The sequence below is a fragment of the Schistocerca nitens genome, chromosome 1, assembly GCF_023898315.1.
Source record: "Schistocerca nitens isolate TAMUIC-IGC-003100 chromosome 1, iqSchNite1.1, whole genome shotgun sequence".
NCBI classification, from domain to species: Eukaryota; Metazoa; Arthropoda; class Insecta; order Orthoptera; family Acrididae; genus Schistocerca; species Schistocerca nitens.
Genome location: NC_064614.1, coordinates 865,710,547 through 865,729,279, shown reverse-complemented (window position 1 = coordinate 865,729,279; position 18,733 = coordinate 865,710,547). Strand labels below are relative to the sequence as shown.

The following is an 18,733-nucleotide window of genomic DNA, read 5'->3' as shown; positions in this document are numbered from 1 at the left end:
AGGTGCGAATTTAAGGAGTTGGGACCTGGATAAACTGACAGAACCACAGGTTGTAGAGAGCTTCAGGGAGAGCATTAGGGAACGATTGACAAGAATGGGGGAAAGAAATACAGTAAAAGAAGAATGGGTAGCTTTGAGAGATGAAATAGTGAAAGCAGCAGAGGATCAAGTAGGTAAAAAGACGAGGGCTAGTAGAAATCCTTGAGCAACAGAAGAAATATTGAACTTAATTGATGAAAGGAGAAAATACAAATATGCTGTAAATGAAACAGGCAAAATGGAATACAAACGTCTCAAAAATGAGATCGACAGGAAGTGCAAAATGGCTAAGCAGGGACAAATGTAAAAGATGTAGAGGCATATATCACTAAGATAGATACTGCCTTCAGGAAAATTGAAGAGACCTTTGGAGAAAAGAGAACCATCTCTATTAATATCAAGAGCTCACACGGAAACCCAGTTCTATGCAAAGAAGGGAAAGCACAGAGGTGGAAAGAGTATATAGAAGGTCTATACAAGGGCAATGTACTTGAGGACAATATTATGGAAATAGAAGATATGATACTGTGTGAGGAGTTTGACAGAGCACTGAAAGACCTAAGTCGAAACAATGCCCTGGGAGTAGACTACATTCCATTAGAACTACTGAAAGCCTTGGGAGAGCCAGCCCTGACAAAACTCTACCATTTGGTGAGCAAGATGTATGAGACAGGCAAAATACCCTCAGACTTCAAGAAGAATATAGTAATTCCAATCCCAAAGAAAACAGGTGTTGGCAGGTGTGAAAATTACAGAACTATAAGTTTAATAAGCCACGGTTGCAAAATACTAACACGAATTCTTTTACGGATGAATAGAAAAACTGGTAGAAGCCGACGCTGGGGAAGATCAGTTCGGATTCCATACCAATATTGGAACACATGAGGCAAAGCTCACCTAACGACTTATCTTAGAGAATAGATTAAGGAAAGGTAAACCTATGTTTCTAGCATTTGTAGACAATGTTGACTGAAATACTCTCTTTCAAATTCTAAAGGTGGCAGGGGTAAAATACGGGGAGCGAAAGGCTATTTACAATTTGTAAAGAAACCAGATGGCAGTTATAAGAGTCGAGGGGCATGAAAGGGAAGTAGTGGTCGGGAAATGGGTGAGTCGGGGTTGTAGCCTATCCCCGATGTTATTCAATCTGTATATTGAGCAAGCAGTAAAGGAAACAAAAGAAAAATTCAGAGTAGGAATTAAAATACATGGGAAAGAAATAAAAACTTTGAGGGTCACCAATGTCACTGTTATTCTGTCAGAGACAGCAAAGCTCTTGGAAGATCAGCTGAACGGAATGGACAGTGTCTTGAAACGAGGATATAAGATGAGCATCAACAAAAACAAAACGAGGATAATGGAATGTAATCGAATTAAATCGGGTGATGCTGAGGGAATTAGATTAGGAAATGAGATGCTTAAAGTAGTAAAAGAGTTTTACTATTTGGCGAGCAAAATAACTGATGATGGTCGAAGTAGGGAGGATATAAAATGTAGACTGGCAATGGCAAGGAAAGAGTTTCTGAAGAAGAGAAATTTGTTAACATTGAGTATAGATTTAACTGTCAGGAAGTCATTTCTGAAAGCATTCGTATGGAGTGTAGTCAAGTTTGGAAGTGAAATGTGGACGACAAATAGTTTAGACAAGAAGAGAATAGAAGCTTTCCAAATGTGGTGCTACAGAAGATTAGATGGGTAGATCACATAACTACTGAGAGAGAGAGAGAGAGAGAGAGAGAGAGAGAGAGAGAATGTAAGTAGCTTTATTTATGAGGATAGGACAGGTGATTGACCGTAACCTTGATGAAATAATGATCCCTGCATTCCCTTGAAATGATTTAGGGAAACCACAGAAAATCTAAATCAGGATGGCCGGACAGAGCAAACTTCATCCACCCGAATATACGATCAGTGTTTATTCATTTAGTCTCTATCATACAAAGTTCTCTGATTTACACACAATTTGCCCCAGAAAACAAACAACATAGTTTAGACACCCGTTGGTGACTAATGGACCATGAACTTGCTGCTATGCCTCTTGCAATATGTCCAGTCTGCTCAGAAAACTGCAACTATACCCCAAAATCTGCATTTTTATGTCTTCCCCCCCCCCCCCAATTCACCTGAAATTCTGAGGCAACATACCCCTCCCCCCCCCCTACCCCCGAAGATAAGTGAGATGTTGAACTCTGTAAAACAGCAGGAAATTACTATCATGAACTTTACATCTTTACACACGATTTTATAGTAAAAGCATTACATCGAGATGAAGTACTGTAATGTGATAGGCACTGCAGTTATCCCCTTTCATCATCAACCACTACCCTGAGTCCTCTAAGCACACTAATCTTAGAATGTGTAGAATGCATTACTTATGAAGACTGTTTTAATTGTTTTAATAGATGTACTATTTACAAATTCTGTTCACATTTTGTGCCTTCAAATCTCCAAAGAGAATCCTACAGGTAAGAAATTGGTTTACATAGGTGTAGTAAGTAACCACAATAGGAGCTTTTGTGTATTCTCAGTGACTATAATGTTGCTGTCATCAGTGAAGAAAACCTTTTCTCTGTGTCGTATACATTCTGGAAAGTCACTGATATATATTAATAATAGAACTGGACTCAGGGTCTGCTCCACAGATTTTGCCTCCCCATGCGGAATTTTCAAGCACTGCTTCAACACAGTGTGGAAAGGGTACGAGGAAGATACGGACAGAACAGAAAAAATTGAGATGAGCGCAACAAGAAGAATAGCAATGTAAATAGCATTAATAGCAGACTATTATATATTTATAATTTTTTGGAGCCTAGGTGGTATGTTGAGGTTATCTGGTGAACACTCGCCAGATAATCACAGATAGTGAAATTAGACCACGTTCAGAATTAAGACGCACTGACTGACAAAATTTTATCAGTAAATTGTAGAGATGTTTGTAACAAAATCCCTGAATTTACTGCCCTCCAGGATACTTATCATGCTTAATTTATTCTTGAGACCAAAAGCTGACAAACCTGAAAAAGGAGCCTCCGATATATTTAGCAATTCATTTAACATACATCGAAAAGACAGATTAGACACCATAGGAGGGACTGTGTTTATTGCAGATGACAAAAATATTGTCTCTATTGAGGTTGATTTTGAGTGTGACCGTGAAGTTATCTGGTCATGTGTAACAGGTCAAGATGAAGTTAAGTCAATTGTCGGATTTTTTACCAGCCACCCAATTCTGCCGTGACGGTTTTAGCCATTGGCCAGACATCTACAGTCAGTAATGTGGAAATACCCATATCACGCAATTTTAGTTGGACGTGACTTTAACCTACCGTGTATAGACTGGGGCATATATGGATTTATTGCAGTGGATACAGTCTTCCCAAGTTCTTTTGAACACTTTTTTAAAAACTGTCTTGAGCAGCTAGTTCAAAGTCCACACACACTGGAAATGTTTTAGGCCCCATAGCTACAAACAGGCCTGACGTAGTCCATGGCATCAGTATAGAGATAGCGGTTAGTGACCACGAAGTCATCACAGTGACTTTGGTTACTAAATATAATAAATCAATCAAGAAGAATAGGAGAGAATTACTGCCAAAAGGAATTGACATTATTTAGTTCCAGTACAACAGACAAGGAATTATGGGCAGAGATTAAACAGACTGTAAATCATACTTGGAGTAGTATGTGCCAAGTAAGTTGATTAAGGACAGAAAAAATCCATCATGGTTTAACAAAGAAATTTGAAAAATGCTGTGGCAGCAAAGGCTGTTACACTCTCAGTTCAAAAGAGAACATGCAAACAATGAGAGGCAAAAGTTAATAGAAATTTGTGTGTCTGTAAAAAGATTGATGCACAAAACTTACAACTACCACCACCATTATATCTCAGCAACAGATCTTGCCAAAAACCTGATAAAACTCTAACCCTACATAAATCGCAAAGTGGGTCTACGGCTTTTATCCAGTCACTCAATGACCTGTCTGGTGTGGCAGTGGAAGATAGCAAAAGTGAAGATGAAGTTCTAAATTTCATATTTAAGCATCATACAAAAATACTACCATTTGGCCATTGTACAGACTCCGGTATGTAGGACACAGTAATAAGCATTGCTGGTGTGGAGAAACAACAGAAAGAGTTGAAAGCAAATAATTCACCAGGTCCTGATGGAATCCCAATTCAATCTTACAAAGAGTACTCTATAGCACAGGCCCCTTATTTAGTCTGCATTTATTGTGAATCTTCCGTCCAGCACAGAGTCCCAAGCGACTGAAAGAAGTGCAAATGTCTCCCGCATATAAGAAGAGTAGAAGGACGAATCAGCAAAATTAAAAACCAATATCTTAAACATCAGTTTGCTGTAAAATCCTTGAACATATTCTCAGTTCGAACACAATAAATTTCCTTAAGAAGGGAAAGCTTCTGTCCCCCAAATCAACACAGTTTGAGAAAGCACCGCTCATGCAAAACTCTAGTTGCCCATTTCTCATGCGATCTTGCGAACCATGGGTGAAGGCCAACAGGCAGATTCCATTTCCGAAAATCATTTGACGTGGCACAACACTGCTGATGGTTAATGAAGGCACAAGCATACAGAATAGGTTCCAAGGTATGCGAGTAGCTCTAAGACTTATAAATTATAGAGTGCAGTCTTTTTTTTTAGATTTTATTATGTAAATCCAGATTTCGGTTCGTCGCTAGCCATTCTCATTCTCAATGCGCTACTTTTTATTCTCAATGCATGTAAGGCCCTGTTCATCGGGTGTCAGTCACAGTTCTTTGAATACTGTGACCGAAGCCCGAACAACAGGGCCTTACATGCATTGACAATAAAAAATACCGCATTGAGAATGGCTAGCGACTAGCCAAAATCTGGATTTGCATAATAAAATCTAAAAGGGATGACTGAGTGCTACACTCTATAATTTATAAGTCAAATACAGTCACTGAGTGCACCCACTTTCCGAATGGAAGGTAAACTGAGGCTCTAAGACTTCTTAAGTCAAAGAACACAGTTTGTTGTCCTCGATGGTGAGTGTTCATCAGGGACAATGTTATCGTAAGGACTGCCCCAGGGAAATGTGACAGGACCCCTATTATTGTCTATGTACATAAATGATTGGCAGACATGGTAAGCTGCAGTCTGCAGCTGTTTGCTGATGATTTCTATGTTGTATGGGAAGGTGTCATCATTGAGTGAATGTAGGAGGATACAAGATAACTTACACAGAATTTCTAGTTGGTGTAATGAATGGCAGTTAACTCCAAATGTAGAAAAATATAAGTTAATGCAGATGAGTAGGAAAAACAAATCCATAATGTAATTTTTTAGGACATTTCTGATGGAGAGCATGGGTCTGGCAAAAGTACTTAAAAATGAGCACTAATGGTTTCAATTGCAAAAACATTTTCTTTTCTTTTCTTTTTTTCTTTAGAATCTTCAGACCTCATACCATGACGGCAGGCAGTGGTGGTGAATGGAGCAGCTGTTGTAAGTCCATGACATTCGTGGAATTATAATGGCTACCCATTCACCGCCACTGCCTACCGTCATAGTATGAGGTCTGAAGATGGTCAATAACTGATCGAAGCCAGTTACCACAAAAAAAATGTCTTTGTGTTTGAGACTATTTGTGTTCACTTTTAAAAACCATAATGTTCAAATACGGTATTAGTAATGCGCTGCTTGACACTGTTGTCGCGGTCTTCAGTCCAGAGACTGGTTTGATGCAGCTCTCCATGCTACTCTATCCTGTGCAAGCTTCTTCATCTCCCAGCACCTACTGCACCCTACATCCTTCTGAATCTGCTTAGTGTATTCATCTCTTGGTCTCCCTCTACGATTTTTACCCTCCATGCTGACCTCCAGTACTAAATTGGTGATACCTTGATGCCTCAGAACATGTCCTACCAACCGATCCCTTCTTCTAGTCAAGTTATGCCACAAACTCTTCTTATCCCCAATTCCATTCAATACTTCCTCATTAGTTATGTGATCTGCCCATCCAATCTTCAGCATTCTTCTGTAGCACCACATTTTGAAAGTTTCTATTCTCTTCTTGTCCAAACTATTTATCATCCATGTTTCACTTCCATACATGGCTACACTCCATGCAAATACTTTCAGAAACGACTTCCTGACACTTAAATCTATACTCGATGTTAACAAATTGCTCTTCTTCAGAAACACTTTCTTTGCCATTGGCAGTCTACATTTTATATCCTCCCTACTTCGACCATCATCAGTTATTTTGCTCGCCAAATAGTAAAACTCTTTTACTACTTTAAGCATCTCATTTCCTAATCTAATTCCCTCAGCATCACCTGATTTAATTCGATTACATTCCATTATCCTCGTTTTGCTTTTGTAGATACTCATCTTATATCCTCCTTTCAAGACACTGTCCATTCCGTTCAGCTGATCTTCCAAGAGCTTTGCTGTCTCTGACAGAATAACAATGACACTGGTGAACTTCAAAGTTTTTATTTCTTTTCCGTGTATTTTAATTCCTACTCTGAATTTTTCTTTTGTTTCCTTTACTGCTTGCTCAATATACAGATTGAATAACATCGGGGATAGGCTACAACCCCGACTCACCCACTTCCCGACCACTACTTCCCTTTCATGCCCCTCGACTCTTATAACTGCCATCTGGTTTCTTTACAAATTGTAAACAGCCTTTCGCTCCCTGTATTTTACCCCTGCCACCTTCAGAATATGAGAAAGCTTTCTCTAAGTCAACAAATGCTAGAAACATAGGTTTGCTTTTCCTTAATCTATTCTCTAAGATAAGTCGTAGGGTGAGTATTGCTCTGTGTTCCAACACTTCTACGGAATACAAACCGATCTTCCCAGAGGTCGGCTTCTACCAGTTTTTCCATTCGTCTGTACAGAATTCACATTAGTATTTTGCAGCCTTGGCTTATTTTCACACCTGTCAGCACCTGCTTTCTTTGGGATTGAAATTATTATATTCTTCTTGAAGTCTGAGGGTATTTCGCCTGTCTCATACATCTTGCACACAGGTGGTAGAGTTTTGTCAGGGCTGGCTCTCTCAAGGCTATCAGTAGTTCTAATGAAATGTTATCTACGCTCGGGGCCTAGTTTCGACTTAGATCTTTCAGTGCTCTGTCAAACTCTTCACGCAGTATTATATCGCCCATTTCATCTTCTTCTACCTCCTCTTCCATTTCCAGAATATTGTCCTCAAGTACATCGCCCTTGTATAGACCCTCTATATACTCCTTCCACCTTTCTACTTTCCCTTCTTTGCATAGAACTGGGTTTCCATCTGAGCTCTTGATATTCATGCAAGTGGTTCTTTTTTCTGCAAAGGTCTCTTTAATTTTCCTGTAGGCAGTATCTATTTTACCCCTAGTGATACATGCTTTTACATTCTTACATTTGTCCTCTAACCAACCCTGCTTAGCCATTTTGCACTTCCTGTCGATCTCATTTTTGAGACGTTTGTATTCCTTTTTGCCTGCTTCATTTACTGCTTTTTTGTATTTTCTCCTTTCATCAATTAAATTCAATATCTCTTCTGTTATCCAAGGATTTCTATTAACCCTCGTCTTTTTACTTACTTGAGCCTCTGCTGCTTTCACTATTTCATCTCTCAAAGCTACCCATTCTTCTTCTACTGTATTTCTTTCCCCCCATTCTTGTCAATTTTCCCTAAAGCTCTCCCTGAAACTCTCTACAATCTCTGGTTCTTTCAATTTATCCAGGTCTCATCTCCTTAAATTCCCAACTTTTTGCAATTTCTTCAGTTTCAATCTACAGTTAATAAACAATAGATTGTGGTCAGGAGCCACATCTGCCCCTGGAAATGTCTTACAATTTAAAACCTGGTCCCTAAATCTCTGTCTTACCATTATATAATCTGACACCTTCCAGTATCTCCAGGCTTCTTCCATGTATACAACCTTCTTTTATGATTTTTGAACAAAGTGTTAGCTATGATTAAGTTATGCTCTGTGCAAAATTCTACCAGACGGCTTCCTCTTTCATTCCTTAACCCCATTCCATATTCACCTACTACATTTCCTTCTCTTCCTTTTCCTACTATGGAATTCCAGTCACACATGACTATTAAATTTTCGTCTCCCTTCACAACTGGAATAATTTCTTTTAACTAATCATAAATTTCATCAATTTCGTCATCATCTGCAGAGCTAGTTGGCATACAAACTTGTACTACTGTAGTAGGCATGGGCTTTGTGTCTATCTTTCCTATTTTTTTATTCATCATTAAACCTACTCCTGCATTACCCTATTTGATTTTGTATTTATAACCCTGTTTCACCTGTCCAGAAGTCTTGTTCCTCCTGCCGGCGAACTTCACTAATTCCCACTATATCTAACTATAACCTATCTATTTCCCTTTTTAAATTTTCTAACCTACCTGCCCGATTAAGGGATCTGACATTCCACGCTCCGATCCGTAGAACGCCAGTTTTCTTTCTCCTGATAACAACGTCCTCCTGAGTAGTCCCCGCCCGGAGATCCGAATGGGGGACTATTTTACCTCCGGAATATCTTACCAAAGAGTTCGCCATCATCATTTAACCATACAGTAAAGCTGCATGCCCTCGGGAAAAATTACGACTGTAGTTTCCCCTTGCTTTCAGCCATCTGCTTGACACAGTCACATCAATTAAATATCTACACATAATGTTGTAAAGTAATATGAAAAGGAGAAAGCATGTAAAGACTGTAGTATGGAGGGGGAATAGATGACTTTGGTTTATCTGGAGAATTTCAGGAAAGTGAGGGTCATCTGTAAAGGAGACCACATACAGGACCCTACCATGACCTATTGTTGCGTTCTGCTGGATTGGTTGCAATCTAAACCAGCTTGGATTAAAGGAAGACATCAAAGCAGTTCAGATACAGGCTGATAGATTTGTTACTGGTAAGTTCGAACAACAAGCCAGTGTAATGGAGATGCTTCGGAAATTCAAATTAGAATCACTAGAGGGAAGGTGACGTTCTTTACGTGGAGCACTACTGAGAAAATTCAGAGAAACGGCATTTGAGGCTGGCTGTAGAGTGATTCTACAGCTGCCAAAATACATTTTGCATAAGGACCTTTAAGATACGATTAGAGACATTAGGGCATGCATGGAGGCATACAGACAGTCATTTTTCCCTTGCTCTATCTTCGAGAGGAACAGAAAAGGAAATGACTAGTAGTGATACAGGATACCCCCTGGTACGCACCATATGGTGGCTTGCAGAGTATGTATGTAGATTTAGATATTACAAAGTGTTTTTGTCAGCAATACTGCTATAGTTATCTAAGGAACTGTTAAGCCCTCATATGATGACAATTATCTTTATTTTTATACTGGCAAACTTGGTAATGCTTTGCAGTTGCTAAATACGTATGAGAATTGGATAAACATTTACTCTCCTCCCCACTTCCTCTGTCCATCAACTCCTCCACTCCCCCTCCACCTCTAACCACCTCCCTCTCAACCACCCACAGTGTTTTCTGTCCCACAGTCAGGTTAAATAGGAAACTGGCATTTTCTTATTTAAAAATGTATACAGCCTATGTCCATCTGCGTGTTTATCGTAGTATCATAAAATTTATACAGTACTATAAATTATTTTTTTTTTTTGTTCCTTTAGGGGCTTTCAGGCTGATGTACGAGGGTCACTCCAAAAGAAATGCACACTATTTTTTTTAAAAATCCATCTTTTATTCTACATTTGAAAGTTTTACAGTGTGTAGATACATCCTTTAGGAACAATATTTTCATTTCTCCACATAATTTCCATCCCTCTCAACTGCCTTACACCATCTTGGAACCAGCGCCTGTATACCCTCATGGTAAGATTCTGGACCAACGTGTTGGGAGCCACTGTTTGGCAGCGTGCACAAGGGAGTCATCATCTTCAAACCTTGTTCCACGAAGAGTGTCTCTCAGTTTCCCAAAGAGATGATAGTCACATGGAGCCAGGTCAGGACTGTAAGGCGGGTGTTTCAGTGTTGTCCATCCGAGTTCTGTGATCGCTTCCATGGTTTTTTGACTGACATGTGGCCATGCATTGTGGTGCAACAGCAGAACATCCTGCTTTTGCTGATGTGGTCGAACACGACTCAGCTGAGCTTCAAGTTTCTTCAGTGTCGCCACATATGCATCAGAATTTATGGTGGTTCCACTTGGCATGATGTCCACAAGCAAGAGTCCTCCAGGATCGAAAAACACCGTAGCCATAACTTTTCCAGCAGAAGGTGTGGTTTCCAATTTTTTTTTCTTCGGTGAAATTGCATGATGCCACTCCATTGATTGCCTCTTCGTCTCTGGTGAAAAATGATGGAGCCATGTTTCATCACCTGTCACAATTCTTCCAAGAAATTCATCTCCCCATTCTTGTACTGTTCCAAAAGTTCGCTGCATACCGTTTTTCTTGTTTCTTTGTGAGCCACTGTCAACATCCTGGGAACCCACCTGGCACAACCATTTTTTAACGCCAACACTTTCAGTATTCTGCAAACACTTCCTTCCCCTATCCCAACGTAGCGTGGCAATTCATTCACTGTGATGCGTCTGTCAGCAGTCACCAATTCGTTAACTCTCTGCACATTGTCTGGAGTGTGTGCAGTACGACGCCTGCCGCTGCGAGGACAATCCTCAATATGAATGGTGGGCTCCATGTGGTTCCTCAATATTGCCGTGCCCCTTTCACCACATAACCTGCTTGCCCACCGACTAACTGTACTGTGATCAACAGCAGCATCTCCATACACCTTTTTCAACCTCTTGTGGATGTTTCCCACTGTCTCATTTTCACAGCACAGGAATTCTATGACAGCACGTTGCTTCTGACGAACGTCAAGTGTAGCAGCCATCTTGAAGACATGCTGTGATGGCGCCACTCAAGGGAACAGGTGGAACTAAGTTTGAAAACAAGCGGGAAAGATGTATCTACACAGTATAACTTTCACACATGCAGAATGAAAACTGTATTTTTACAAAAATAGTGTGCATTTCTTTTGGAGTGACCCTTGTACATACATTCCAAGGGTTGTGTTGGAATATGGTAGAAACTGAGTTGGTAACACTGTCACTAGCAAGCTTTACTATTTTAAAAGATGCTAGCACGGTGACCAACTCCAGCACTTCATTTATCATTGTTTCACAATACTGTACACAATTTCCAGTAAGGCACTTGATTTTATGATTGAATTGTATCTTGATTGTCTTGTTCAATTCATCATTTTGGAACCATATTAAAATTTATAGTATTGACTGGACCCAACACACCACCCAGTATATTTTTCTTGGCTAACAATTGTTTTACTAAAAATTTAGCATCAGAAGATTTGTGCTGTCACTAACTTTTGCAACCAGTTTCTCAGGTAAGACTGGTACCACTAGTTTGTTGTTCCTCTTACATCTACTGCTTCTAACTAGTAGTATTTTATGGTCAATAACATCAAAATCCTTCGAAATATTAAGATAACACAGTTGCCCTAATTAAGAGCTTCAATTATCACTTTTGTGAACTCTGTAACAATCAATATTGTATTTCTCCTGCTTCAGAAACCAAATTGTGAATCACTGAAAAGGATGAATTTATTTATGTCATTCATTAGTCTGTCTACCATGACCCAGTTTTGAGAATGCAGACAGTAGTGAAACTAGCCTGTAGTTTTCAATACTCTCTGTATTACCTTTCTTTAGTGAGGATACAACTAATGCATGCTTTAGGTACTCTGGAAAAAAAAATGAAATAAAGAACTAAATATGTCTCATATGCTGTCTATGTGTGCCTCCAGAACACAAACTGGTGACCTCATCTATCACTGCTGACATCTTATTTCTAATTTCTGTATTACCTTCCTGACTTCAATCTCTGTTGTGGGAAACATCATTATTGTGCTTGCTGTGTAAGTCACTGTGAGTGATACATATGTTTTAGAAAGATTTTGCTGCAACTCCTCTGTCATACCACAGAAATGGTCATTTAAAAAATTTGCCAATTCCTTAAAATTTCCTATTATAAAGAATCTGCATTGACCCAGGGAAGAATTGTCTACTAATGCCACTGGCATCAGAGCTATTTTACCATGTACTTCTTCATGGTGTATTTTGGTTTGCCTTTCTGTGGTACAGTAACAATGAGTGATGTCAACTACAAAAATGCATGCACTTCTTACTGTGGCACTGTCTGCTGTAGTTCATACAATGCTTAAATATTTCACTGAAACCAGGAAGGTGCTAAAATTACGCAAACTCATTCACAAACAAGGTACTTGCCCAAAGAAGATACTTGCTTTGAATGATTATATCCTTTGCATTATCAGTTTTACATTATGCCCCAACAAAAGCACGACAGACACTCCTTCATAACAAATAAACAAAAATTAAACTGACATATTCTGAGAAAGTGATCCCATTAATCTCTGAGGGCTACAACACCTAGAAGTAAAATCAACTGCAACTGGGTTGTATAATAGGATTCCATTATTTTATTCAGTGCTCTATATCGCTATTGAGGTATTTGTGCTAAATTGATCATAAATCATACACCATAATAGTAATTAAATGCTATGCTGGCAGTTACAGATGAACAATAGTGAACACAGAAATGTTGATGTAACAGAATGGATAACCAATACTGTTTGCCCACAATGAGAAGACTCTTTACTGGTTCTGCCAGTAGTGGAGAAGATCAGCACTAATTGTAACATCTTCATTTGTATTTGAGCGTGTCACCTTCACTTTTGTATAAGCACAAAATATTTGTAATGGTGTCAGCATCAGGTGGAGGGAATGGGCGAGGGGGAAGGAATCGACACTCTCCTCCCCTCACTGCTCATATCCTCACAAAGTCTTATTTATTCATTTACTTTCTTTCTTTCTTTCTTTTTTTGCTTGGAGCCAGCAGTATAATATGAAAAATAATTATATATACACAATAGGTCACATACTACAAAAGTTAGATAAAAAATTACTCGTCGAGTGGAGGCAGAACACACACATAAAAGGAATGTACAATTAGGCAATCTTTCTGAGCCAGTGGCTCCTTCAGCAGGCAGAAGGGTTGAAGGGGAAGGAAAAGGATAGAGAGGTCTAGGAAAAGGGCTAGATTTCAGAAAAGTCACCCCACAACAGTGGGTCTGGGGAGACTTACCGCAGGAGTTTGTTGAGGATTTGTTGAGGGCTGCAGCGAATGAGATTTGAAAACCTGAGAGCTTACAGGTGTAAGAATATCAAGGTCTGCTAAAGTAATAAAAATGAGAACTCTGTGTTTAAAGTTTCTTTGCCTGCTTGTGTTTTCCCTAAAAATCTGTTCAATAGTAGCTATATAAAGCAGGTTTAAGTCATGTATATTCTTGCCGAGCCTATCTGACACAGTGGGAGCTACAGCCTACGATTATTTGCATTTTAGCAATGCTTAACAACCTTTTGGGTTTCTTGACAGACTTTAATAGAACTCATTCCATATGACCAGTCTGGCCAACTATTCTAGTAAATCTCTCAACAAAGCACGTTACATCTGCATTTGGTGGACGATACACCCCAATCATTTTATGCTTATTTACCTTAAGATCATTACTGTGGAGCATGACACGTCATTTCAACTGAACCACCTGCAGAGTGGTGTTCAAGAAAAGATTTTTTTAACTACTACATGTTTGCTAACAAACTCCACACCACCATCTTAATGGCATTGACTGCAACAACTGTTTGCTAATAAGTCACCTTCTAATCCATAATTTATTATAGATTAGAATCTGAAACCAACATAAGAGTGGTTTGTTCCTCTATGAATATTTGCAATAAATTCAATCTGTGTCTGAGATGTTGAACATTAAAATGCATTGTCATTAACAGAACATCTTGTTGATTTAACACCCTGCACAAATTACATTTATTTAGGTTACAATTTTTACAATCACCTGTAGCATTAACTGGGTCTTTAGTAACGTATTGCAATGACTGGTCATTTATTTCGTAGTTACAGCTTTCCTTCAAGTGAACAGAAGTGAGGTATATATATAAGCCTCTTGCTTCTAATCTAGGGTAACAGGCTCGTCCTGTTTTAAAGATTTCTCGCCTGATTAATTTAACTTGTAGCTTGGCCTTCCCTTTTCTGTTGAAGTGCAGTCCATGACTTAAGTGTTCATTATGGTTCATTTTACTTAGGTCTAGCAACAGTAAGCAGTTAAACCTATCACATAACTTTTTAGCTCAGACTTTTACTTCTTTATTAATACATGATGTGGAGGGGGAGAATTGGGAGGGAGTGGGGGATAAATCAACCCCTCCTGCCACTCCAGGAAGCCACTTTGCAAAAGATATTTTTAACATGGCCCAACATTACGTATCTTTAGGATGTGAAAATTCAGGCATTGTCAATAAAAATACTTGAAACCAGAAAACATCTCCTCATTCTCTCACCAGGCAGGTCCCTTCTTAATACACGGCCTGAGTGAACTGCACCCCTCCTCTCCCTCCCCTTCCTTCTCCACCCTTCCACAATCAATCTCTCTTTCCTCCACATGAAAGGAGCATAAATATTCCAAAAGGTAGGTATTTTTCCTACAAGGAATTTCACCTCATGAAAGTAAGCAGTGGGCAGCCATACTTCCTCCATGTAACATCAGTTTCCTCAAATTAATTTCCATTTTGATGAGCAACTGTAACTTGCTGTAAGAATGATATTACTGCACAATCAATCAGTAGGAGCATATCACAGCAGTGATGTTTGACAGCCCAATACAGCAGGGGACACTGCTGATAGCAAGCACACCAATTATCATAACACCGTGAAACTGTAGTACAACTTGCTCACATAATGGGCAAGATATTTATAAATGATTTGGACAGACTGTTTACAGTATCACAATAACTTCATTCATATCAGTGAAAATTTTGATACAAACCAAATTATTTGAAACACTCTTTTCAGTGGGAGACATGTTAAGTATAATTATTAAAAGTGTACTGCTGGGAAGTATCAACTGACATGCCTGAGCTTTCGTGTGTTTTCTTATGCAAAAACTGCTCTTGGCTTCCGCCACAATTTATAAGGCCATAATTTACCTTGGATGTGTTGTAAGTGTTGAGGATCCACTCACATAGGCAATCTTCTCATAATGCGAACTTATAACCCAATTGCTGGAGCCCAGGCAGTAACCTGAACTCACAGCCATTACTCCCAAACCTCCATACACATCCTAATAAACAAATAGAAAACATTGAAAAAAAATATAAATGATAAAATAATACTAATTAATGGAGTGACAACCACAAACAATGTTCACCATAGTGCAACACACTGAATGGAGACTGATCAATGAAATGGCAGAATTACTGCATATTATACAAGTGCAGAAGAAATAACACTCATATTTGAAGGAATCACTTTCACACACTCACCACAATAAAATCAACAAACAAGGAGCACAAAAGAACTGATAATATATTATACACTTATTCAATTATTTTTGAAGAATAGTTATTTATCAGATGGACAGCAGAAATATGTACAAATGGTTACTACACAAACACACAGCTACTCTTATTAATTATTTTCTTTTCTCACAGTTACCTCACCGCCCTGCTTCACAAGCACATTTTCACCGCTACCTAAACCAATTCCAAAACTACTGATTCTTCTGAAAATAAAGAAAGGGATGTATCTTTCATCCCACAACACGATCCCTGCCTTGAATGAACCAACGAACTTTTCTCCTGGGTGGCGATTTTCTGAAACTGTACCCCAAAACCATTACTCTTCCCATAACAACCTGGCCAACCCCTGTGCTCCTCTTCAACTTATCTCTGTTCTGGCTGATTTTGTGATGGTCTTCACATTACTGATCTTTTCACCACTACCTATTCCAGCATCATCACTGGCAATACTTATTTCTTCAAATCAAGAGCTGATGTGATAACATCCTCATGAGCCAAAGCATTATGACTATCTGCTTGATTGTGGAATTGGGGAATGCAGTCCAGCAGCAATTCTGAATGGCGAGGATTTGACAAGTCCCTGGTGGTTTCTGAAGGTGTGTGGCACCTAATATCTAAACACAAATTGTGTAATTCCTGTAGATTATGGGCCAATCGCCTGCAGGTATGGAGCTCGTGCCTGATGGCATACTAGATGTGCTCCACTGGGCCCAAATCAGGTGAATTTGGTGGCCAAGACATCAACGCGAGTTCACTATTATGATCCTCACACAACAATGTCAGCAGGATACCAAGTGAACACACAGGGGGTCTTCTGCTGTGAGGCTCAATGTTCAACAATGTGCACTGAACAGTGCACTACAGAACAGTTGTGCCTGCATCAGCATTACACTCTGTTGTAAGATTTGCACAGACTGATGCCTATCTCGCTTTACAGAGTGAGCAAGTCTCTGACCACCACTTTCTGTGATGAGGCATGGACATCCAACAACTCATGGTTTTGCTGTCATTCAACTGCTTTCTAAAGATGCTCACAACAGCAGCAGGTGAACAGCTCATCAGCTTTGCCATTTCCAAAATGGTCATTCCCAAATGCTGGGCAACAGCAATCACCTCATTATCGAAGTTGCTTCCACCAGAGGATATCTCAATTTGTAGCCCACATCATCATTAAAATGATTCACCTCTGGGCCACTTACATATATTCTTTACCACATCATGTGCAATGCCAGCAGGTAGCAGTCTATCTGGCAGTCGGCAGTGGTCATAATTTTTGGCTCATCAGCATATGTGTACACTGATGCACAATCATTGTTCAGTTTTCTACACTGATATCACTAATCAACAGTTAATGTAAGCTACAAACAGCTTATGTTGGTACAAAATTCCGCTGCACTAATCCTCTAAACGCACTCATCTTGACTCTTGTGCCTGCTTCACCAAATATTCAAATCAAAATTCCAATGAGGAAACTACAAAGCATTATTTTCCACTTTCTGCAGCAGTAATGTAGTTTGGGGCTCACATAGCTAAGAGCCACACAAATCAATTACTTTTAACTGTTCTTCCAAGAGCTGGTTTACTATAATTCCTTCATTCATGTTCAATAGCTTGTCTGCAGTAGGAGACAGTGCAAAATGGGTAGAAACTGTTCCTACTGTGTGCAAAGAAAGAGGAAAATTAGCCAACTTCCAGAAACAGGTGGAAGATACCTTTACCACAGTCAACAGGTCTCAGGCTACTGCCCTGGGATTCAGTGGTATGGTATAGACTGCACCTGTGGAGTCGCAAGGAATCCCTTATGCCATTTCATTCCAATGTACTCGTCACAGTTCCACCAGTGAGGGCGCTGCTTCCAGGTAGTGTGGTCCATCTGTCACCGTGACTGATGCATACATGGCAATATTCTCAGTGCACTATGGCAGGGTGTGCGATACATGGACAGACGTTTGATTCTCAAAATTAACAAATGTAGCATTGTGTGTAAATTGTTGAAAATAGCCATTATTGTTGGATTACACAATCAGTGATTATCACTACTAAAGGATTATTCTATGGCAATGCTGCGTCTACAGAAAAGTATCATTAGTGGCCGACTTCGTGGACATGCAGAAGTACTTGCACAATATTCCCATTTAGCTCTCTTTAAATATGAAGAGATATAAGATAAGCTCACAACAAGGAGGAAGAACAATAGTATTGTATTACAAGATAAGCAGTGATCATCTCGAGCACACCACATCATGTAAGTATTTAGGGGTACTACTAACTATCGATATCAAACGGGATAAACACGCAAAATCAGTATTGGGAAATGGAACATAAGATGTGGATTTTTTGGGAGGGTTCTGGAAAAAGGACTGCACTTGTAAAGAAAATCAGACAAAAGATATTAGTGCATCCAGTTCTAAAGTCTTGCTTCAATGTTTGGAGTCTTCTGTGTCATTTGCCTTCCTCATGAGGCAGTGCAAGAAATTTAACATGCCAAGGAATTGGCAGAGTCCTCTAACATCTCGAAGCACAAAAAATTGAGGATGGCTTGCACTTATCAGGCAGATGTGAGCTATCAGTGAGGATGGTATGACCCAGGAGTACCACCTTACTAACTCCAAAGAAGCACTTTGTTGTTTGATGAGACGTTGGCATCTCAGAGGCATTTGAAGATTGTATGGATGCATTTGAAGTGTTCCTTGGGCATCATGGAGAAAACAAGGATTTCATCCACATACACAAAATACCAGGCCAAGCCTTGCAAGATGGCATCCAGAAAGTGCCGTCACGTTTAGGCAGCATTATGGAGGCTGAAGCTCATGAAGACGCTCTTGTACAAAGTGAATGGCCTGATGATGGCAGTCTTCTGAATGTCATCATGTGTGATGGACTCGGGATGAAACCCTAGACACAGATGATCGTGCTGAGGACTATAGCTCCAGTCAACGTGTTATTGTAGCCTGCAAAGGAGCGGCAGCAGGAACAAGTAAGGAATGGAATGAGCATTTAGTAATCACTGCACTGGCTCCTGCCATACTTCTTAATAAGGGAGGACAAAGGGTGTGTTACCGTCCCCATGATCAACAGGTTTCAGATGCTGCCTTTCAATGAAACTGAGCCAGTGGGACTCACTCCATGTTTTGGGGAAACCTGCTCTGTCCTGTGTCAAGATAAGGCAAACGCAAAGGGTAGGAGTCTATTAATCGCTGGCACTTTAAAAAAAAAAGGATAAATAATGGTACCCCTAGGGAAACAACAGCAAAG

General features: G+C 39.6%; 1 protein-coding gene across 1 annotated transcript in view; it reads right to left on the bottom strand.

Annotated features, from left to right (window-relative positions):
- LOC126263569 (integrator complex subunit 9) overlaps positions 1-18,733 on the bottom strand; it is a 100,957-nt gene that overhangs the window by 67,774 nt on the left and 14,450 nt on the right. The window contains exon 5 of the mRNA XM_049960665.1: positions 15,107-15,240. Within this exon, the coding sequence (XP_049816622.1) occupies positions 15,107-15,240 (134 nt within the window). The remainder of the gene's footprint in view (positions 1-15,106; positions 15,241-18,733) is intronic.